The 24,378-nt window shown below is 50.4% G+C and overlaps 1 protein-coding gene across 1 annotated transcript in view; it reads left to right on the top strand.

The window, feature by feature from the left end:
• Positions 1–19,152: 19,152 nt before the first annotated feature.
• The window catches only part of ANKRD13C (ankyrin repeat domain 13C), a 117,037-nt gene continuing 111,811 nt past the window's right edge, over positions 19,153–24,378 (top strand). The window contains exon 1 of the mRNA XM_082266106.1: positions 19,153–19,515. Coding sequence (XP_082122232.1) covers positions 19,254–19,515 — 262 coding nt within the window. The 5' untranslated portion in view covers positions 19,153–19,253. The remainder of the gene's footprint in view (positions 19,516–24,378) is intronic.

Below are 24,378 nucleotides of genomic sequence, written 5' to 3' on the forward strand. Positions count from 1 at the left end.
TCTCCCCCGCCGATCGCAGAGTGACCGCGACCACGCGGGAGCGCACCTCCGGCGGCGCACGCTCGCTCCCTAGACCCTCACAAGCTAGTGACGTAGCCCTACGTCACTTTGCCTGTGAGGGGCTGACCTCCGACGTAGATAGTCGTGCGGCGGTCGGCAAGTGGTTAACCACTTCTGGACCGGAAGATTTACACTCCTTCATCACCAGGCCATTTTTTGCGATACGGCACTGCCCTACTTTAACTGACAATTACGCGGTCGTGCCACGCTGTACAATTTACGTCCTTTTTTCTTTTGGTGGTAATTGATCACCTCTGCGATTTTTATTTTTTTGGCGCTATATACAAAAAACAAAACCAATTTTTTTTATTTCTGTTATAAAACATCCAATAAAAATTTAAAAAAAAAATTTTTTTTTCATCATTTTAGGTCAATTTGTATTCTGCTCCATATTTTTGGTAAAAAAAAAAAAATCCCAATAAGCGTATATTGGATTGCGCAAAAGGTATCGCATCTACAAATTAGGGGAAAAAAATGATGTAATTTTTATTTATTTAGTTTTTCCTACTAGTAATGGCGGTGATCAGCGATTTTCAGAGGGACTGCGACATTGTGGCATACAGATCGGACACCTAACTAACATTTTTTAGGGGACCAGTTACATTACTACAGTAATCAGTGCTAAAAATATGCACTGTCACTGTACTAATGACACTGGCCAGGAAGGGGTTAAAACCAGGGGCGATCAAAGGGTTAAATGTGTGCCTAGGGAGTGCTTGCTAACTGTGTGGGCCGCAGGGGTCTTCAAACTATGGCCCTCCAGTTGTTCAGGAACTACAATTCCCATCATGCCTAGTTATGTCTGTGAATGTCAGAGTTTTACAATGCCTCATGGGATGTGTAGTTCCGCAACAGCTAGAGGGCCGTAGTTTGAGGATCCCTGGGATGGACACACTGGGTGAATACAGATCTGTGTTCCTAAATAGAAGGATCCTTGTGTTCATCTCTGACAGAACAGCGATGTGCCTTGTTTACATCGACAGACTGTCATTCTGTCTTCACAGGGAGCGATAGCGGTTGCCCGGCAGACATCGCAGGCGCTGGACCCACTGATTTGCTCCACCTCTAGCCAATCAGCATGCGCCCCCTCTATCTGCTACACAAAGCGTACAGGTACGTCGTTTCGCATAACAGACGCGACCTGCTGCAGTAAAACTCCGGCGGTTGGTCAGCAAGTGGTAAACCCGTTGGGTGGAAGTGACGTATGACGTCGCTCCAGTCCTCCAAGGGCATAGAGATGAGTGGGGGCCATCTTGCCCTCACTCCACTTCCTGCCCAGCAACACCGGGGATTGTATTGTTTTCCCCGCTACCGACGGCTCTGGTAATCGGGGAAAAACACCTGAAAGTGGCGTGGGGGGGGGGGGGGGGTCACCTCTCTCGACAACAATAAAAATGATTCTGTGGCCCCACTAGCACTACTTTTATGTGAAAGCAGACCACCCGCCATGTAAGAAAATACCGGATTTTTGGCTGCTATCTGCTGCCATAACTCCGGTATTTACTGTCAAATTACCGACGTATATACACGGCGGGCGGTCCGGAAGTGGTTAAGCATTCCTTTAACCCTCTTACTGCCCCCGCTTATCTAATCAGGCCGTGACTGCGGCAGCACAGGCATGTATAGAAACTACTGGCCGCCATAACAGCTGGGGGTGTACTTACCTTTTAACTCCTGGCTGCCAGCTGCAGTAAGGGAAAAAAGTATTTGATCCCCTGCTGATTTTGTACGTTTGCCCACTGACAAAGAAATGATCAGTCTATAATTTTATTGGTCGGTTTATTTTACCAGTGAGAGACAGAATAACAACAAAAATATCCAGAAAACACATTTCAAAAAAGTTATGAATTGATTTGCATTTTAACCACCAGATTTACTGTGGCAGGCAGCCGCTCCTGGCCAAAGCGACGTAGTACTACGTCGCTCGCTCAGGAGACTCTAGTAGGCGAGCGTGCGCTGCCCCCGCTCGTCAGCTGGGGAGCCAGTGCATGTGACCGGCGGCTCCGATGGCCGCCGGCCACTCGCGATCTCCCGCAGCCGAGAGAGAAGGACGGACGGCTGATGTAAACACAGCCATCTGTCATTCTCCCTTAGATGATCACAGAGGCTATGTTATCCTGCTATATAGGATTGCATGTCTCTGTGATCATCTCACAAGCAGGGCCGGTCTTAGTTGTTCAGGCGCCCTGTGCGAGCATATTGTGTGGCGTCATACCCCCCCCCCCCCGTGCGCACGCACGCACTTTCTTGCACCTTTTTTGCACTTTATTTGACTTTTCTTTTTATGATCACTGATAACTTAGCCCCCCTTACATCAGAGACCCCCCATACAGAGCCCCCCTTACATCAGAGACCCCCCACACAAAGCCCCCCTTAATTTAGAGCCCCCCCCTACATCAGAGAGCCCCCCACACAGCCCCCTTACATCAGAGACCCCCCCCACACAGAGCCCCCCTCACATCAGAGACCCCCCACACAAACCCCCCCTCACATCAGAGACCCCCACATCAGAGAACCCCCACACAGAGCCCCCTCACATCAGAGACCCCCATATCAGAGAACCCCCACACAAAGCCCCCCTCACATCAGAGACCCCCCACACAAAGCCCCCCTCACATCAGAGAACCCCCACACAGAGCCCCCCTCACATCAGAGACCCCCGACACTAAGCCCCCCTCACATCAGAGGCCCCCACACAGAGCCCCCCACATCAGAGAGCCCCCCTTACATCAGAGACCCCCCCACACAGAGCCCCACTTACATCACAGACCCCCCACAGAGAGCCCCACTTACATCAGAGACCCCCGACACAAAGCCCCCCTCACATCAGAGAGCCCCCCCCCGTACATCACAGACCCCCACACAAAGCCCTCTTACATCAGAGCCCCCCCACACAGAGCCCCATTTACATCACAGACCCCCACACAAAGCCCCCCTACATCAGAGCCCCCCCCACACCAGAGAGACCCCCTTACATCACATACCCCCCACACAAAGCCCCCTTACATCAGATCCCCTCCCCCACACAGAGCCCCCCACATCAGAGAGCACCCCTTACATCACAGACCCCCCACACAAAGCCCCATTACATCAGAGCCCCCCCCCCACACCAGAGAGACCCCCTTACATCACATACCCCCCACACAAAGCCCCCCTCACATCAGAGCCCCCCACATCAGCATACCTCCCAATCGTCCCGGATTCCGCGGGACTGTCCCGCAATTTGGCGGGAGTCCCGCGGTCCCGGGAGCCGGGCTGAAGTCCCGGAAAATGTGGCCGGCCATCTCTTCTCCCCCCTCCTCCTCCCAGCTCCGCCTCCCTGCCTCTCTCAGCGCCGCTGCGCCGGCCGCGATCGCTGCAGCGGGGGACAATCAGAGGAACACATGTCAGGGGAAGATAACTCTTCCAGAGAGTAGACAGATGCAGATCGCAGAGACCTCAACTCCCGGGTCCCGCTGCACCCGCCCGCAGGTCCTGCTGCTCGGCACTTCCTGTAATCATCATCATGTGTCAGGGGAAGATAACTCCGCGGCCGCCTGACACAGTCTGTAGTTAATGCTGCAGCGGGCTGTCTTCACTCCTGTACTTTTTAACTACCGTCTGTGTCAGGCGGCCGCGGAGTTATCTTCCCCTGACACATGATGATGATTACAGGAAGTGCCGAGCAGCAGGACCTGCGGGCGGGTGCAGCGGGACCCGGGAGTTGAGGTCTCTGCGATCTGCATCTGTCTACTCTCTGGATCTCCCTGTCTCCCGAGAGGTTGGTGTCCTTTTTGGAACTCCCTACCTCTTGCTGCGATGCGAGGGGGGGTTGTAAATGGAGCTGGGGTGAATGGATGTACCTGGGGAGGGATTTAACCGGGGGGAGGGACCTGGGGGAGGGATTTAGCCAGGGGGTTGTATGGAGCTTGGGTGGGCATTTGGGGTGGATGGAGGGATTTAACCAGGGGAGGCTGTATGGAACTGGGGGGGGGATGGATGGAGGGATTTAACCAGGGGGGGGCTGTATGGAACTGGGGTGGATGTAGCTGAGGGGGGGGTTGTTTGGAGCTGGGGTGGATGGATGGATGGATGGATGGATGGATGGATGGATGGATGGAGGGATTTAACCAGGGGGGGGGGCTGTATGGAACTGGGGTGGATGTAGCTGGGGGGGGTTTGTTTGGAGCTGGGGTGGATGGAGGGATTTAACCAGGGGGGGCTGTATGGAACTGGGGTGGATGTAGCTGGGGGGGGGTTTGTTTGGAGCTGGGGTGGATGGATGGATGGATGGATGGATGGATGGAGGGATTTAACCAGGGGGGACTGTATGGAACTGGGGTGGATGTAGCTGGGGGGGTGGATGGACCTGGGGGAGGGATTTAGCCAGGGGGGTGTATGGAGCTCGGGTGGGCGATGTAGCTGGGGGGGGGGGGGGGTTGTATGGACCTGGGGGGATGGATGTATGGAGCTGGGGTGGGCATTTGGGGTGGATAGAGCTGGGGGAGGGATGTAGCTGGGGGGGGGGTGGATGGAGCTGGGGGAGGTATTTAACCGGGGGGGTGTATGGAGCTGGGGTGGATGTAGCTGGGGGGGTGTATGGACTTGGGGGATGGATCGACCTGGGGGAGGAGGGATTTAGCCAGGGGGGTGTATGGAGCTGGGGTGCGCATTTGGGGTGGATGTAGCTGGGGGAGGGATGTAGCTGGGGGGGTGGATGGACCAGGGGGGATGTGTGGAGCTGGGGTGGGCATTTGGGGTGGATAGAGCTGGGGGAGGGATGTAGCTGGGGGGGTGGATGGACCTGGGGAGGTATTTAGCCAGGGGGGGTGTATGGAGCTAGGGTGGGCATCTGGGGTGTATGGAGCTGGGGGGTAGATGGAGCTTTGTTGGGTATTTGGGGTATATGGAGCTGGGGTGGGTGTTTGGGATGGATAGAGCTGGGATGGCAGGTTGGCTGGGGGGGTGGAATGAGCTGACGGAGGGATGTAGCTAGGGGAGGGGTGTATGGAGCTTGGGGTGGGCATTTGGGGTGTATGGAGCTGGGGTGGGCATTTGCGGTGGATGGAGCTGGGGGGGTGGATGGAGCTGGGGGGGGGGTGTAGGGAGCAGGGGTGGGCATTTGGTGTGTATGGAGCTGGGGGGTAGATGGAGCTTTGTTGGGTATTTGGGGTATATGGAGCTGGGGTGGGTGTTTGGGATGGATAGAGCTGGGACGGGAGGTTAGTAAGGGGGTGAATGTAGCTGGGGGGGTGGATGGAGTTTGGGGAGGGATGTATGGACCTGGGGTGGGCATTTGGGGTGGATGGAGCTGGGGGAGGGGGTGTATGGAGCTGGGGTGGGCATTTGGGGTGGATGGAGCTGGGGGGTGGTGTAGGGAGCTGGGGTGGGCATTTGGGGTGGATGGAGCTGGGGGGTAGATGGTGCTTTGTTGGGCATTTGGGGTATATGGAGCTGGGGTGGGTGTTTGGGATGGATAGAGCTGGGATGGGAGGCTGAGGGGGGGTGTAGCTGGGGGAGGGATGGAGCTAGGGGGGTGTATGGAGCTTGGGGGGGGGGGTTATGGAGCTGGGGTGGGCATTTGGGGTGTATAGAGCCGGTGAGGGGGTGGAAAAAAAAAAATAAAACAATAAAAATCACATAAATCTTTCCCGTAGTTAGTAGACTTTTGGGCAAACCAATCAAAATACTCTTATTGCGATATTTTTTTTTCACCAAAAATATGTAGCAGAAAACAAATTGGCCTAAAATGTTAAAAAATTTTGATTTTTAACATTTTTATTTTTTTTTGAGAATGTTATATAGCAAAATATGAAAAATATTGTTTTTTTTTCAAAATTGTCATTTTTTTGTTTATAGCACAAAAAATTAAAATCGCACAGGTGATCAAATACCACCAAATGAAAGCTCTATGTGTGGGGAAAAAAGGACGTCAATTTTATTTGGGTACAACGTCGCACGTCCGCGCAATTGTCTGTTAAATTAACGCAGAGCCAAATCGCAAAATAGGGCCTGGTCAACAAGGGGGCAAATCCTTCTGGTCCAGAAGTGGTTAAACCGTAACATGTTGGGTATCTATATACTCGGCGTGACATCATCTTTCACAATATACAAAAAAATTGGGCTAACTTTACTGTTTAGTTTTTTTTTTAATGCAGTGAAATGTATTTTTTCTCAAAAAAATTGCGCTGAAAGACCGCTATGCAAATACCGAGTGATAAAAATATTGCAACGACCGCCATTTTTTTGTCTAGAGTCTTTGCTAAAAAAATATATATAGTGTTTGGGGGTTCTAAGTAGTTTTCTAGCTAAAATTCCTGATTGCAATTTGTAAACAACAAGTGTCAGAAGTAGGCGGGTCCTTTAGTGGTAAGTAGCCGTGTAAGATGTTTGCGTATGTGTGCGCTATTCTCTATGGTACAATTTGTAGATTGGTCTTTATAGCAGCACCAGCCTTACAAATGTATGTTTAGGGTGTGCCCCCCCCCCGCCCCCAAATCTTTGTTTGTTTGCCCCCAGGTCACCAGAACTAGTGTCCCCATTGGAAGATTTCCCCTCTCTTACTTTTCTGGGGCAACCCATACTTTGGGATTTTCTGTCCCTTTCAATGATAATGGTAACCAGGAGAAATAGAGGGGGGGGGTGTGTCTTTTAGGCGATACAAACTGACAGGAGTTCTCATCCCTCTTCACTCTATCCAAAATAAATAAAAAATTGCCTTTAGTTATACTTTCATTTGTGAAACGCGTCAACTCCAGCTGTTGCTTTTCATGATTTGTTTATATGTGGAATAAAGAAACCCATTTAACCCATGGGTGTCCAACCTTTTGGCTTCTCTGGGCCACATTGAGTGTAGAGAAATTTTCTCGGGCCGCATATAAACTATATACTATAGTTAAGGTATATAAGTAATAAAATGCCGCCGCGCCGTTCCCACGCCGCTGCACCCCCCCGCACTAATTTAACACAACTAGAGGATGATGAAATGAAATGGAATCAGTATACGGAGGTTTACTTCTTCTGAGAGATATTAAAGAAACACTCTAACCATCATGACCACTTCAGTGATTTGAAGTGGTCATGGTGGTAAGAGTCACTGCACATGCTCGCCTCCCCTCCCCTCCCCTCCAAGGAAGCCTCTGCCTACCGTTAGTTGGAAGCCGCTGTGGCCATGCCCCTGACCTGACTTCCTTCCTTCCAAGCAAAAAAAAAAAAAAAATTGGCAGGGGGCAGTGGGCCGCATTGCCTGGGGTTCTGGGCCGCATGTGGCCCCCGGGCCGCAGGTTGGACATGCCTGGTTTAATCGGTTACCGACCGCCGCAAGTACATATACTGCGGCGGTCAGCCCTGGCCAGGCAAAGTGACGTATATATACGTCACTAGCCTGTCAGCTGCTTGTGAGCCAATAGCCCGCCCCGGCTCGTTCCCTGGGATGTCCGCCGGTCACTCGCGATCGTCCTCCGTGAAGGGAGAAAGGCAGGCGGCTGATGTAAACAAGCCGCCTGTCATTCTCCCCTGTGTAGGAATGGTGATCATACGGTTCTACTATGTAGGACCGTTGATCAGTGTTCCTACAACAGTAGCCATGTCCAATCACAGTTAGACTCACGCCCCTAGGGACACACTTAACCCCTCCTTCCCCAATAAAGTTAACCCCTTCCCTGCCAGTATCATTTTGCAGTAACAGTGCATATATATATAGCACTGATTACTGCAGTAATGTCACTGGTAACCCCAAAAGTGTCAAAAATGTCAGTCAAGGGTCCGATCTGTCCGCCGCAATGTCGCAGTACCGCAAAAAAAAAACGCAGATCGCCGCCATTACGCGTTAAAAAAAAAAACACCAAAAATGACAAATCTTTCCCTTAGTTAGTAAACGCAATAACTTTTGCGCAAACCAATCAAAATACGCTTATTGTGATTTTTTTTTTTACCAAAAATATGTTTATAGCGCAAAAAGTAAAAATCGCACAGGTGATCAAATACCACCAAAAGAAATCTCTGTTTATGGGAAAAAAAGGACGTAAATTTCGTTTTGGGTACAGCGTCGCACGACCATGCAATTGTAGGTTAAAGTCGCACAGTGCCGAATCGCAAAAAGTGGCCTGGACGTAAGACAGCAAAATCCTCCGGTGGTAAAGTGGTTAAAGACCTTAAAATGCTTTTACATGTACAGTGGCAGTAAAAAAAACATGCCTACAATGCATTTTAATAGGGTTTTTCTATTTCGCGGATTTTCACTTTTCGCGGCTGGGTCCGGAAAGGTAACCCCCGCAATGGGGTTGAATGAATGGGGGTGTATACACTATATTGTCAGAAGTATTGGGACACCTGCCTTTACACACACATGAACTTTAATATGTAACCTTGCTATGTACACTGGTCCAAATCATTTGGTGGAGGGGGGGATTATGGTGTGGGGTTGTTTTTCAGGGGTTGGGCTTGGCCCCTTAGTTACAGTGAAGGGAACTCTTAAGGTGTCACCATACCAAGACATTTTGGACAATTTCCAGCTCCCAACTTTGTGGGAACAGTTTGGGGATGGCCCCTTCCTGTTCCAACATGACTGCGCACCTGTGCAAAAAGCAAGGTCCATAAAGACATGGATGAGCGAGTTTGGGCTGGAGGAACTTGACTGGCCTGCACAGAGTCCCGACCTCAACTTGATAGAACACCTTTGGGATGAATTAAAGCAGAGACTGTGAGACAGACCTTCTCGGCCACATCAGTGCCTGACCTCACAAATGCGCTTCTGGAAGAATGGTCAAACATTCCCATAGACACTCTCATAAACCTTGTGGACAGCCTTTCCAGAAGAGTTGAAGCTGTTATAGCTGCAAAGGGTGGGCCAACTCAATATTGAACCCTACGGACTAAGACTGGGATGCCATCAAAGTTCATGTGCGTTTAAAAGCAGGCATCCCAATACTTTTGGAAATATAGTACCTCTATGACTAATTCACAGTGGGGTGGGGTGGGGCAAAGCATGTTAAGTGATTTATACAGTATTCATACCCCTTGAAATTTTCCACATTTTGTCACGTTTCAGCCAAAAGCGTAAATGTATTTTATTGTGATTTTAAGTGATAGACCAACACAAAGTGGCACATAATTGTCAAGTGGAAGGAAAATGATAAATGGATTTCAACATTTTTTGCAAATAAATGTATGTGAAAAGTGTGGCGTGCATTTGTATTCACCCCCCTGAGTCAATACTTTGTAGAACCGCCTTTCCCTGCAATTACAGCTGCAAGTCTTTTTGGGGATGTCTCTACCAGCTTTGCACATCTAGAGAGCGACATTTTTTCCCATTCTTCTTTGCAAAATAGCTCAAGCTCTGTCAGATTGGATGGAAAGCATCTGCGAACAACAATGTTCAAGTCTTGCCACAGATTCTCAATTGGATTTAGGTCTGGACTGTGACTGGGTCATTCTAAAGCCCCGTACACACGTACCGATCGTCGGCCGAACGATCGGCCGTCTTTTGTCCCCGGGCTGTCGTGTCTGTTGAAAAGTGCAAAAGACTGCACAAGAATTTTGTCCGCCGACTACAGAAGTGATGTCATGTGATGGTTCACTTTCCCTGTGTTTTTTCTTTTCTGAGCATGCCCAGTCTTGCAAATCTGCTGTCTGTCGACCGAAATCTGTACTGACTGACGAACAATCGGCTGTTCTGGTGTCGGCATACAAAAATTTTAATGCTTGCATGACAGATTCTGTTCGGCCGAAAGTGCGCTGTCGGCTGTCGGAAGCATCATACTAACAAGCCGAAAATCGGCCGATCGTTCGGCGGCCGAACATTTTCGGCCGACAATCGGTACGTGTGTACGGGCCTTTACACATGAATATGCTTTGGTCTAAACCATTCCATTGTAGCTCTGGTTGTATGTTTAGGGTTGTTGTCCTGCTGGAAGGTGAACCTCTGCCCCAGTCTCAAGTCGTTTGCAGACTCTAACAGGTTTTCTTCAAATTCTGTATTTGGCTCCATCCATCTTTCCATCAACTCTGACCAGCTTCCCTGTCCCTGATGAAGAAAACATCTCCACAACACGATGCTGCCACCACCATGTTTTACGGTGGGGATGGTGTGTTTAGGGCGATGTGCAGTGTTGGTTTTTGGCCATACATAGTGTTTTGCTTTTAGGCCAAAAAGTTCACTTTTGGTCACATCTGACCAGAGCACCTTCTTCCATGTTTGCTGTGTCCCCCCACATGGCTTCTCACCAACTGCAAACTGAACTTCTTATGGCTTTCTTTCAACAATGGCTTTCTTCTTGCCACTCTTCCATAAAGGCCAGATTTGTGGAGCGCACAACTAATAGTTGTCCTGTGGACAGATTCTCCCACCTGAGCTGTGGCTCTCTGCAGCTTCTCCAGAGTTACCATGAACCTCTTGGCTTCTTTTCTGATGAATGCTTGCCCTGCCCAGCCTGTCAGTTTAGGTGGACCGCGATGTCTTGGTAGGTTTGCAGTTGTGCCATACTCTTTCCATTTTCAGATGAAAGATTGAACAGTGCTCCGTGAGATGTTCAAAGCTTGGGATATTTATTTATAGCCTAACCCTGCTTTAAACATCTCCACAACTTTATCCCTGACCTGTCTGGTGTATTCCTTGGCCTTCATGATGCTGTTTGTTCACTAAGCTTCTCTAACAAACCTCTGAGGGCTTCACAGAACAGCTGTATTTATACTGAGATTAAATTATACACAGGTGGACTCTATTTACTAATTAGGTGACTTCTGAAGACAATTGGTTCCACTAGACCTTAGTTAGGGGTATCAGAGTAAAGCCCCGTACACACGTACCGATCTTCGGCCGAACGATCGGCCGTCTTTTGTCCAGGGCTGTCGGTGTCTGTTGAAAAGTTCAAAAGACTGCACAAGAATTTTGTCCGCCGACTACAGCCGACTGCAGAAGTGATGTCATGTAATGGTTAACTTTCCCTGTGTTTTTTCTTTTCTGAGCATGCCCAGTCTTGCAAATCTGCTGTCTGTCGGCCGAATTCTGTACTGACTGGCGAACAATCGGCCGCTCTGGTGTCGGCATACAAAAATTTTCATGCTTGCAAGACAGATTCTTTTCGGCCGAAAGTGCGCTGTCGGCTGTCGGAAGCATCATACTAACAAGCCGAAAATCAGCCGATCGTTCGGCGGCCGAACATTTTTCGGCCGACAATCGGTACGTGTGTACGGGCCTTAATAAGCCATACACACTATAAGATTTTCTGAAGACTTTTTCCTTTAGATTTACCAAAACCATATAATATGAGGTCAAACCTAAACACTTTCAATTTGTATGCAATCTGGCAGGCAGGCCCTTGCTCTACATAGAAAAGGTAAATCTGAAGGAAAAAAGTCTTCAGAAAATCTTATAGTTTGTATGGCCCTTAAAGGGGGCTGAATACATATGCACACCACACTTCACATATTTATTTGCAAAAAATTTTGAACACCATTTATCATTTTCCTTCCACTTCACAATTATGTGCACTTTGTGTTGGTCTGTCACATAAAATCCCAATAAAAGATATTTACGTTTTTGGTTGAAACTAGGGATGCACCGATTCGATATTCGGATCGGATATCGGCACCGATATGGCCATTTTAGATGGATCGGGGGATCGGTAACACTGGCCGATCCGGTTTTTGCTGAGTAACGGCTCAGCCATCCCTTACTAGGTGCAGTAGTAGTATGGGATGGGAGCCGCTACTTCCTGTATAGAGTCCGGCTCACAGGCGGAGTGATATCAGATGCACTCTGCCTGTGAATGGAGGAGTCGTACACATGAAGCAGCGGCTTTGCTCTGTGTGTAGCTCCGGATCAGTTAAGGTATCGGCGATTTCACAACGCCAGATATCGGTATCGGGTCCAAAAAAGTCAGATCGTGCATCCCTAGTTGAAACATGACAAAATGTGGAAAATGTCAAGGGGTATGAATATTTTTTCAAGGCACTGTAGCTGCAAAGGGTGGGCCAACTCAATGTTGAACCCTACGGACTAAGACTGCGATGCCATTAAAGTTCATGTGCGTGTAAAGGCAGGCGTCCCAATACTTTTGGTAACATAGTGTATGTATATATATATATATATATATATATATATATATATACACACACATATACACAGTATATATTATATATATATATATATATATATATATATGTAGCAATATTTCCAGGTTTTGGGCCTGATGTGGGTCTGCCATGGTCACCGGTAACACCAACAGCACATTTAAGCTGATTGCCCGGGGGCCGAGACCGAAAAAGCCAGTGGTGTAAGTGCCCCTGGGGTGGCAGCCCAGGGGTGCCTCAATTCTCACTGGTGAGAGGCAGCTCACCTGAGTTTTTTGGCACCTTGGTCACTGCACCATCACACTTTTTCCGCACCTGCCTCTTGGGACGGGCCTTTTGGCCAGCACCAGAGGAATTTTTTATTCCTGGCCGGGGGGCCTGTCAAGGTCTTGCACTTTGACACTACCCAGCACTTCTCCACTTCCCCTTTCCCCACTCTTTTTCTTTGTCGTGTGTTCACATTTGTCCTTTTTGCTTGTCACTTGCACGATTAGTACGGCGTAGGTCCTCGGGCCTGCCCTGAACGTCTTGGGAGGGGGTGGATATGGCCTTCTGGCTTAGTTCACCCTCTCTCATGGGGTCTTCCTTCGGGGGAGCCCCACCTAGTACTTGGGGTGGGCTGTTTCGGCAGTCCCCCTGGAGAACGGGGTCTGCCTGGCTTCGGCTGGGCAGACCAAAGTGAGTAGAAATCCAAAAAGAGAGAGACCGCACTCAAAGATGTAAAATGAAAATCAATCAAACTCCTTTATTCTCCATAAATACAGCAGACAGACAGTGCAATACACGAACAGACGTGTCGGGTTGACGCGTTTCACGATAAAAATCGCTTAATCATAACCACACACGATGAGACTGTGAATGCCAGCAACCTTTTGTAGATGAACTAAGTAGAAGGTGGACAGGAAATGTGATTGCTCACACCCTGAATTAATTGGTACGAAAAGACACACAGCTGCAAGTTCAGCAATCCACAGTCTCAAGGTGAAGACATTTAGTTACAAAAAACTTCTCCCTCCCTCCAAAGGGAGGGGGAAGAGTACATATAGACAATATAAAATCACATGTTTAGAAAAATAGAAAGACATATATATATAACAGGCTGAAAAGGATTACAACAGGCTGAAAGGGTTACAATATGACACATTGAATATATACTTATAGGGCTTGACCTCTGGTAGTCAAAAAACAAATACATATATAAAGAATTTTTATCAAAAGGTATTTTAGAATTCTGAAACGCGTCAACCCGACACGTCTGTTCGTGTATTGCACTGTCTGTCTGCTGTATTTATGGAGAATAAAGGAGTTCGATTGATTTTCATTTTACATCTTTGAGTGCGGTCTCTCTCTTTTTGGATTTCTACATGCTTGGATGGCGGATCTGACCTGCACCGAGTGCTGAACTTGCACCTGAGCGGCTTCTCCCCTTGGTTTAGACCAAAGTGAGTACCTCAGTCCCCGTCAGGAGCCTCGCACCCCGGGGGATCAGGGTTAGGGCCCTTCCTCTTTGGAGGAGGGATATGTGTACGCCTTGCGTTTTGCGTGTGTGCACTATTTTATGCACCGGGTGTAAGTCTTTTGAGTGTGTTTCACACACCACGGGCTTTAAAAAAAAAAAACAAAAAAAAAAAAAACCTGATTGCCCAAGTGTGAGATCTGAGTCAGAGAACAGTCTGGCATCTTTGATTTGTTTTGTTTATTTTATATAGGGATGGGAGAAGGGAATGAGTGGAGAACTCCTCTGGCTCAACTAGGTACAAATTGGGACATTTGAGGAAAAATGCCTTTCAGAGCTGACTTGACGCTGGCTGAATGCCGACCAACGCTTCCTGGCGCTTAAAATCACTGACTTGCTTGTACTGTACTGAAGACTGACTTCTGACACTCTGGTTAGCTCAAAAGTACTTGACCCTGCTCCCTCCAGTCCTTCCTGACTGAGGTAGCCTTTAGTAACACTGCTGCAACTCTCAACACTGTACACTGCATGCTGTGCACTTCCACTGTACACTGAATACTTTAGGGCCCAACCACTGGCACCCCCTTTACTCTTCAGGGTCAACACTGGCACCCCCTTTACTTTGCTCCTGCACCGGCTAGCTAGCTTCCGGATCCCTCTGACCTTCTCCGGAGTGGTCCCCTCTCACTAGGCAGACCCCCAGGGGCAGTTTGCAGTACTCATGAACTGGGAATGATTTCCTGAAACTCGACCCCTCTCAGCTCCGCTGGTCCTCAGCACACCGGATCCTCTCTGCAGCTCAGCTCAGCCCTCTGTCCCCTGAGGCAAGCCACCTGGGAAACCCGATTCCTCTTGACAGGAGGAGAGACAGCCGTACCCTCCCTCCTGAGACTCTGCTTCCCGCCAAAGACACTGCGTCATGTGCTCCCCTAAAACTTATACCCACTCCCAGAATGCTGTGCAGCAGAATCTGCCTTTCTGGGGTAAATACAAGCCTGGGTGTGCCATTGGCCGGGGTTTCCTCCACTGCCCAATGAGAGCCCTCATTGAGCACAGTGGGGAGACTCCCCAGTCTCAACAGCCACACCTGGGAACCATGACAACCCAGCTGAAAATCATGGCCCTGCTGATAAGCAGACAAGGCCCACTACACTTTACCTAGCACCTACCTTGTAGGGTGCTACATATAGTATCTGACAAAAGTGAGTACACCCCTCACATTTTTGTAAATATTTTATTCTATCTTTTCATGTGACAACACTGAAGAAATGACACTTTGCTACAATGTAAAGTAGTGAGTGTACAGCTTGTATAACAGTGTAAATTTGCTGTCCCCTCAAAATAACTCAACACATAGCCATTAACTAGTTTGCAACCGCCCGCCGCAGATGTACTGCGGCAGGCAGCCGCTCCCAGGCAAATCGACATACATGTATGGCGCTTGTTCTCAGGAGTCTAGGGGGCAAACCGCGCGCCACCAGCGGTACTCTCCCGCCCCCGCTAGTCAGCGGGGAAGCCGATGCGTGTGTCAGGCGGCTCCAATTGTCTCACACCCGCGATCGTTCCCTGCTGAGAGAGAAGGATGGTCGGGTGTTGTAAACACAGCTGACCTTTCTTCTCCCTGGGATGATCATAGAGCCCATGTGATTCTGCTATATAGGATCGCAGGTCTCTATGGTCATTTCAGAAGCCCAACCTCCCACAGTTAGAATCACTCCCCTAGGCTCACATTTAACACCTTGATCACCCACAGGGTTAACCCCTTCCCTGCCAATGGCTTTATTACAGTAACAGTGTATATTTTTAGCACTGATTACAGTAGTAATGTCACTGGTCCCCCCCAAAAGTGTAAAAAATGTCAGTCAGGGGTCTGATCTGTCCGCCGCAATGTCGCAGTCCCGCAAAAAATTGCAGTTTGCCGCCATTACTAGTAAAAAAAAACAATAAAAATGACATAAATCTTTCCCGTAGTTAGTAGACGTGATAACTTTTGTGCAAACCAATCAAAATACGCTTATTGCGATTTTTTTTTTTACCAAAAATTTGTAGCAGAAAACAAATTGGCCTAAAATTTTATAAAATTATGATTTTTAAAAATTTTTTTGGGGGAATGTCATATAGCAGAATGTGAAAAATATTGTTTTTTTTTTTCCAAAATTGTCACTCTTTTTTTGTTTATAGCGCAAGAAATAAAAATCGCACAGGTGATCAAATACCAACAAAAGAAAGCTCTATTTGTGGGGGGTAAAAAGGGTACAGCGTCGCACGACAGCGCAATTGTCCGTTAAAGTAACGCAGTGCCGAATCGCAAAATAGGGCCTGGTCAGGAAGGGGGCAAATCCTTTCGGCCTTAAAATGGTTAATGCCTAAACCGATGGCAACAAATCTGAGTACACCTATAGCAGCCCCTTTGGCATCGATTGAATAATGAGAGGAGAGGTTCTGACGGGTGCAGTATTTTTATTCTTTTGCATCAAAGGTGTGCAGGAGGGTTGAACACCACCAACGGTAATCTCTTTAACCACTTGCCGACCGCCTCATGACTATTTACTGCGGCGGTCAGCCCCTCACAGGCAAAGCGACGTAGGACTACGTCGCTAGCCTGTGAGGCTCTAGGGAGCGAGCGCGTACCGCCGGAGGCGCACTCCCGCTTGGTCACGGACCCCCCCGCGCGTGTGACCGGCGGACCCGATGTCCGCTGGGCACTCGTGATTGTCAGCATGGCTGTCGTCCCAGAAGGAAGCCTCTTCTAAAGATGATGCACAAGAAAACCTGCAAACAGTTTGCTGAAGATAAGCAGACTAAGGACATGGATTACCGGAACCATGCCCTGTGGTCTGATGAGACCAAGATAAACTTATTTGGTTCAGATAGTGTCAAGCATGTGTGGTGGCAACCAGGTGAGGAGTACAAAGACAAGTGTGTCTTACCTACAGTCAAGTATGGTGGTGGGAGTGTTATGGTCTGGGGCTGCATGAGTGCTGCCGGCACTGGAGAGCTACAGTTCATTGAGGGAACCATGAATGCCAACATGTACTGTGACATACTGAAGCAGAGCATGATCCCCTCCCTTCATAGACTGGGCTGCAGGGCAGTATTCCAACATGATAACGACCCCAAACACACCTCCAAGGGGACCACTGCCTTGCTAAAGAAGCTGAGGGTAAAGGTGATGGACTGGCCAAGCATGTCTCCAGACCTAAACCCTATTGAGCATCTGTGGGGCATTCTCAAACGAAAGGTGGAGGAGCGCAAGGAGCTTCCTCCAGCTCTGTGATGTCGTCATGGAGGAGGGGAAGAGGACTCCAGAGGCAACCTGTGAAGATCTGGTGAACTTCATGCCCAAGAGGGTTAAGGCAGTGCTGGAAAATAGTAGTGGTCACAGAAAATATTGACACTTTGAGCCCAATTTGGATATTTTTACTTAGGGGGTGTACTCACTTTTGTTGCCAGCGGTTTAGACATTAATGGCTGCGTGTTGAGTTATTTTAATGGGACAGCAAATTTACACTGTTATACAAGCTGTACACTCACTGCTTTACATTGTAGCAAAGTATCATTTCTTCAGTGTTGTCACATGAAAAGATAGAATAAAATATTTACAAAAATGTAAGGGGTGTACTCACTTTTGTGAGATACTGTATATAAAATGTTTGGGGTTCTATAAAAATTTCGAAACAAAAAAAAAGTTGATTTTTACATGTAGGAGAGAAGTGTCAGAATTGGCCTGGATGGGAAGTGATTAAAGTGTTACTAAACCCAGGAGCTTGCACTCACTATATCTGCTCTCCCACAGTACACAGAACGAGGAAATGCAATTATTTTAACCACTTGCCGTCTGCTCACTGTGCTGCTACTGCGGCACAGTGGCTCGTTATCGTCCAGTGACGTAGACCTATGTCGTTGGACTCCGCCCCTTGTGGGCGGCACGCGCGCGTCGCCGGAGGCTCGCTCCCACTGTTTTCAGTCACAGCGGGAGTCGGGCCAGGGGAGGAGCGCCGGCGATCGACGCTGCTCTTCCCCCGATCGTTGGGGAATCGAGTCTGGAGATCTGCCTGCTTGTGTAAACAGAGCGGGCGGATCTCCTAATTGACAGGCAGTGACAAATTGCAGGGTTCAGCATAGCTGAACATGCGATCTGTCCCTGTGTCACTCAGTCCCCTCCCCCCACACATGTCAGTAAGCACCAGGCATACATTAACCCCTCCCTCTCCAATAAAATGAACCCCTTCCCTGCCAGTGTCATTTTTACAGTAACAGTGCATATGTATAGCACTGATTACTGTAGTAATGTCACTGGTACCCCCAAAAATGTCAGTCAAGGGTCCGATCTGTCTGCCGCAATGTCGCAGTCCCGCAAAACAAAATCGCAGATCGCCGCCATTACGCGTTAAAAAAAACACCAAAAATTACAGAAATCTTTCCCTTAGTTAGTAAATGCAATAACTTTTGCGCAAACCAATCAAAATACACTTTTGCGATTTTTTTTTTTTTTTACCAAACATAGGTAGCAGAAAACAAATTGGCCGAAAATGTTAAAAAATTTAGATTTTTACATTTTTTTTGGGGAATTTCATATAAAAAAATGTGAAAAATATTGTTATTTTTGCAAAATTGACGCTCTTTTTTTGATTATAGCGCATGATCAAAAAATCGCACAGGTGATCAAATACCACCAAAAGAAAGCTCTGTTTGTGGGGAAAAAAAGGACGTCAAATTCATTTAGGTACAGCGTTGCACGACCGTGCAATTGTCCGTTAAAGTCACGCAGTGCCGAATCGCAAAATACCCCCTGGTCAGGAAGGGGGTAAAATCTTCCGGGGCTTAAGTGGTTAAATGTAGGAGAGAAGTGTCAGAATTGGCCTGGATGGGAAGTGATTAAAGTGTTACTAAACCCAGGAGCTTGCACTCATTATATCTGCTCTCCCACAGTACACAGAACATGGAAATGCAATTATTTTAAATACAAGCTGCTAAATCCCTTTTCTCATCAGCAGTATATAGCAGTCTTGTGACTTCTATCAGTGTCTGGTTAGAGCTTGTAGGAGGAGTTTTCATTCTCCTCTGACTGTCCTATGAGGCTGCAGGACCCCCGACCTCTGTCTGGACAGTGCTGATTGGCCTTGTGCTGATCACATGCACCCTCCCAAGATATCAATACACACCAAACTGAGCATGTGCAGAGTGACTCCATAGACTCTGTGTTATCAGGAGATGGATTGGGGACAGTGGAAGAAGGGAGGATCAAAGAAGACAGGATCAAACAGCCTTTTTTACACAATGCTAAGGATTAACCCCTCAGGTTCCACAGTGAGTACAACAAGCATGCTTTACTGCTTATACACACTGATTTTACTGCTTTGGATTTAGTAACGCCTTAAGAAGCTTTGGCCCCGCCCCTTCACACTGCTGATGCTTGGAATGTGGTGAACAGTCAGCTCCGCCCCCCGCTTCTGCGTAGCCTATTGATTCGGCCAATCACGTGCTTGCTGTGTGCGGCCCGTTCTGTTCTCCGCCCACCTCGGTCACCCGCATGCGTCTCCGCCCACTCCCCCCCTTCCATGAGGTGAAAGTCTCGCGACGGGTCGTAGAGGTCTCGCGAGAGTTGAGCTGTAAGATGGCCGCGGGAGGTCCGCCGCTGTTCCTGTGAGGGAAGGAAGGGATGCCCCGGGTGTGAGCCGCTCCAATGACCGGGGAGAAGCTCCGTCCCCTGCGCCGGGACCACAAGCCGTGCAAGGAGGAGGAGCTGCTGGAACCGGACGAGGAGAGCGGAGGGGAAGGCGGGAGGAATAAGAATGCTAAGAGCTTCTCCAATCACCGGATCATCCCGTCCAATCCGGCCCTCAGCCAGGCCTCCTTCCCCGTCCATGAATGTGTATTCCGGGGAGACATCCGCCGCCTGTCCTCCCTCATCCGGAGCCATAGCATCGGACACAAGGACATCCATGGTACGGGGGGGGGGGGGTATGACAGGTTAGAGAATGGGGGGGAGGTATGACAGGTTAGAGAATGGGGGGGGGGGGGGGGAAGGGTATGACAGGTTAGAGAATGGGGGGGGAGGGTATGACAGGTTAGAGAATGGGGGGGGGAGGGTATGACAGGTTAGAGAATGGGGGGGGAGGGTATGACAGGTTAGAGAATGGGGGGGGAGGGTATGACAGGTTAGAGAATGGGGGGGGGGAGGGTATGACAGGTTAGAGAATGGGGGGGGGTATGACAGGTTAGAGAATGGGGGGGGGGAAGGGTATGACAGGTTAGAGAATGGGGGGGGGGGGTATGACAGGTTAGAGAATGGGGGGGGGGTATGACAGGTTAGAGAATGGGGGGGAGGGTATGACAGGTTAGAGAATGGGGGGGGGGGAAGGGTATGACAGGTTAGAGAATGGGGGGGGGAAGGGTATGACAGGTTAGAGAATGGGGGGGGGAAGGGTATGACAGGTTAGAGAATGGGGGGGGAAGGGTATGACAGGTTAGAGAATGGGGGGGAGGTATGACAGGTTAGAGAATGGGGGGGGGGGGGGGGAAGGGTATGACAGGTTAGAGAATGGGGGGGGAGGGTATGACAGGTTAGAGAATGGGGGGGGAGGGTATGACAGGTTAGAGAATGGGGGGGGAGGGTATGACAGGTTAGAGAATGGGGGGGGAGGGTATGACAGGTTAGAGAATGGGGGGGGGGAGGGTATGACAGGTTAGAGAATGGGGGGGGGTATGACAGGTTAGAGAATGGGGGGGGGGAAGGGTATGACAGGTTAGAGAATGGGGGGGGGGGGGGTATGACAGGTTAGAGAATGGGGGGGGGGTATGACAGGTTAGAGAATGGGGGGGAGGGTATGACAGGTTAGAGAATGGGGGGGGGGGAAGGGTATGACAGGTTAGAGAATGGGGGGGGGAAGGGTATGACAGGTTAGAGAATGGGGGGGGGAAGGGTATGACAGGTTAGAGAATGGGGGGGGAAGGGTATGACAGGTTAGAGAATGGGGGGGGGGAAGGGTATGACAGGTTAGAGAATGGGGGGGGGGGGGAGGACAGGTTAGAGAATGGGGGGGGAGGGTATGACAGGTTAGAGAATGGGGGGGGAGGGTATGACAGGTTAGAGAATGGGGGGGGGGAGGGTATGACAGGTTAGAGAATGGGGGGGGGGAGGGTATGACAGGTTAGAGAATGGGGGGGGGGGGAAGGGTATGACAGGTTAGAGAATGGGGGGGGAGGGTATGACAGGTTAGAGAATGGGGGGGGGAAGGGTATGACAGGTTAGAGAATGGGGGGGGGGAAGGGTATGACAGGTTAGAGAATGGGGGGGGGGGAGGGTATGACAGGTTAGAGAATGGGGGGGGAGGGTATGACAGGTTAGAGAATGGGGGGGAGGGTATGACAGGTTAGAGAATTGGGGGGAGGGTATGACAGGTTAGAGAATTGGGGGGGGGGAGGGTATGACAGGTTAGAGAATTGGGGGGGGGAGGGTATGACAGGTTAGAGAATGGGGGGGGGGAGGGTATGACAGGTTAGAGAATGGGGGGGGGGTATGACAGGTTAGAGAATGGGGGGGGGGAGGGTATGACAGGTAAGAGAATGGGGGGGGGAGGGTATGACAGGTTAGAGAATGGGGGGGGTATGACAGGTTAGAGAATGGGGGGGGGGAGGGTATGACAGGTTAGAGAATGGGGGGGGAGGGTATGACAGGTAAGAGAATGGGGGGGGGGTATGACAGGTTAGAGAATGGGGGGGGGAGGGTATGACAGGTAAGAGAATGGGGGGGGGGGAGGTATGACAGGTTAGAGAATGGGGGGGAGGAGGGTATGACAGTTTAGAGAATGGGGGGGGGGGTATGACAGGTTAGAGAATGGGGGGGAGGGTATGACAGGTTAGAGAATGGGGGGGAGGGAGGGTATGACAGGTTAGAGAATGGGGGGGTATGACAGTTTAGAGAATGGGGGGGAGGGGGGGGTATGACAGTTTAGAGAATGGGGGGGAGGGAGGGTATGACAGGTTAGAGAATGGGGGGGAGGGAGGGTATGACAGGTTAGAGAATGGGGGGGGGGGGTATGACAGGTTAGAGAATGGGGGGGGGGGGGAGGGTATGACAGGTTAGAGAATGGGGGGGGGAGGGTATGACAGGTTAGAGAATGGGGGGGGGAGGGTATGACAGGTTAGAGAATGGGGGTGAGGTATGACAGGTTAGAGAATGGGGGTGAGGTATGACAGGTTAGAGAATGGGGGGGGAGGGTATGACAGGTTAGAGAATGGGGGGGGAGGGTATGACAGGTTAGAGAATGGGGGGGGGAGGGTATGACAGGTTAGAGAATGGGGGGGGGGAGGGTATGACAGGTTAGAGAATGGGGGGGAGGGTATGACAGGTTAGAGAGTGGTCGGAGGGTATGACAGGTTAGAGAATGGGGGGGGGAGAGGGTATGACAGGTTAGAGAATGGGGGGGGGTGAGGGTATGACAGGTTAGAGAATGGGGGGGGGAGAGGGTATGACAGGTTAGAGAATGGGGGGGGGAGGGTATGACAGGTTAGAGAATGGGGGGGGGGTATGACAGGTTAGAGAATGGGGGGGGGGGTATGACAGATTAGAGAATGGGGGGGGGGTATGACAGGTTAGAGAATGGGGGGGGGTATGACAGGTTAGAGAATGGGGGGGGGGAGGGTATGACAGGTTAGAGAATGGTCGGAGGGTATGACAGGTTAGAGAATGGGGGGGGGGGGTATGACAGGTTAGAGAATGGGGGGGGGGGGAGGGTATGACAGGTTAGAGAATGGGGGGGTATGACAGGTTAGAGAATGGGGGGGGGTATGACAGGTTAGAGAATGGGGGGGGGGAGGGTATGACCGGTTAGAGAATGGGGGGGGAGGGTATGACAGGTTAGAGAATGGGGGGGGAAGGGTATGACAGGTTAGAGAATGGGGGGGGAAGGGTATGACAGGTTAGAGAATGGGGGGGGAAGGGTATGACAGGTTAGAGAATGGGGGGGGAAGGGTATGACAGGTTAGAGAATGGGGGGGGAAGGGTATGACAGGTTAGAGAATGGGGGGGGAGGGTATGACAGGTTAGAGAATGGGGGGGTATGACAGGTTAGAGAATGGGGGGGGGGAGAGGGTATGACAGGTTAGAGAATGGGGGGGGGGAGGGTATGACAGGTTAGAGAATGGGGGGGGAAGGGTATGACAGGTTAGAGAATGGGGGGGGGAGGGTATGACAGGTTAGAGAATGGGGGGGGAGGGTATGACAGGTTAGAGAATGGGGGGGAGGGTATGACAGGTTAGAGAATGGGGGGGGGAGGGTATGACAGGTTAGAGAATGGGGGGGGAGGGTATGACAGGTTAGAGAATGGGGGGGAGGGTATGATATGACAGGTTAGAGAATGGGGGGGAGGGTATGACAGGTTAGAGAATGGGGGGGAAGGGTAGGACAGGTTAGAGAATGGGGGGGGGGGAAGGGTATGACAGGTTAGAGAATGGGGGGGGGGGGAGGGTATGACAGGTTAGAGAATGGGGGGGTATGACAGGTTAGAGAATGGGGGGGGGGGGGAGAGGGTATGACAGGTTAGAGAATGGGGGGGGGGAGGGTATGACAGGTTAGAGAATGGGGGGGGAAGGGTATGACAGGTTAGAGAATGGGGGGGGGTATGACAGGTTAGAGAATGGGGGGGGAGGGTATGACAGGTTAGAGAATGGGGGGGGGGGGTATGACAGGTTAGAGAATGGGGGGGGGGGGAATGACAGGTTAGAGAATGGGGGAGGGTATGACAGGTTAGAGAATAGGGGGGGAGGGTATGACAGGTTAGAGAATGGGGGGGTATGACAGGTTAGAGAATGGGGGGGGGAGAGGGTATGACAGGTTAGAGAATGGGGGGGGGGGAGGGTATGACAGGTTAGAGAATGGGGGGGGGAAGGGTATGACAGGTTAGAGAATGGGGGGGGGGGAAGGGTATGACAGGTTAGAGAATGGGGGGGGGGGTATGACAGGTTAGAGAATGGGGGGGGGGGTATGACAGGTTAGAGAATGGGGGGGGGAGGGTATGACAGGTTAGAGAATGGGGGGGGGGGGTATGACAGGTTAGAGAATGGGGGGGAATGACAGGTTAGAGAATGGGGGGGAGGGTATGACAGGTTAGAGAATGGGGGGGTATGACAGGTTAGAGAATGGGGGGGGGGGAGAGGGTATGACAGGTTAGAGAATGGGGGAGGGTATGACAGGTTAGAGAATGGGGGGGGGGAGAGGGTATGACAGGTTAGAGAATGGTGGGGGAGAGGGTATGACAGGTTAGAGAATGGTGGGGGGAGGGTATGACAGGTTAGAGAATGGGGGGTGGGGAGAGGGTATGACAGGTTAGAGAAGAGAATGGGGGGGGAAGGGTATGACAGGTTAGAGAATGGGGGGGTATGACAGGTTAGAGAATGGGGGGGGGGGGGAGGGTATGACAGGTTAGAGAATGGGGGGGGGGGGAGGGTATGACAGGTTAGAGAATGGGGGGGAAGGGTATGACAGGTTAGAGAATGGGGGGGGGGTATGACAGGTTAGAGAATGGGGGGGGGGAGGGTATGACAGGTTAGAGAATGGGGGGGGGGTATGACAGGTTAGAGAATGGGGGGGGGGAGAGGGTATGACAGGTTAGAGAATGGTGGGGGGAGGGTATGACAGGTTAGAGAATGGGGGGTGAGGAGAGGGTATGACAGGTTAGAGAATTGGGGGGGGGGGGGAGGAGAGGGTATGACAGGTTAGAGAATGGGGGGGGGGGAGAGGGTATGACAGGTTAGAGAATGGGAGGGGGGGAGAGGGTATGACAGGTTAGAGAATGGGAGGGGGGGAG

This window comes from Pelophylax lessonae (assembly GCF_965119305.1).
Source record: "Pelophylax lessonae genome assembly, chromosome: 8".
Classification (NCBI taxonomy): Eukaryota; Metazoa; Chordata; class Amphibia; order Anura; family Ranidae; genus Pelophylax; species Pelophylax lessonae.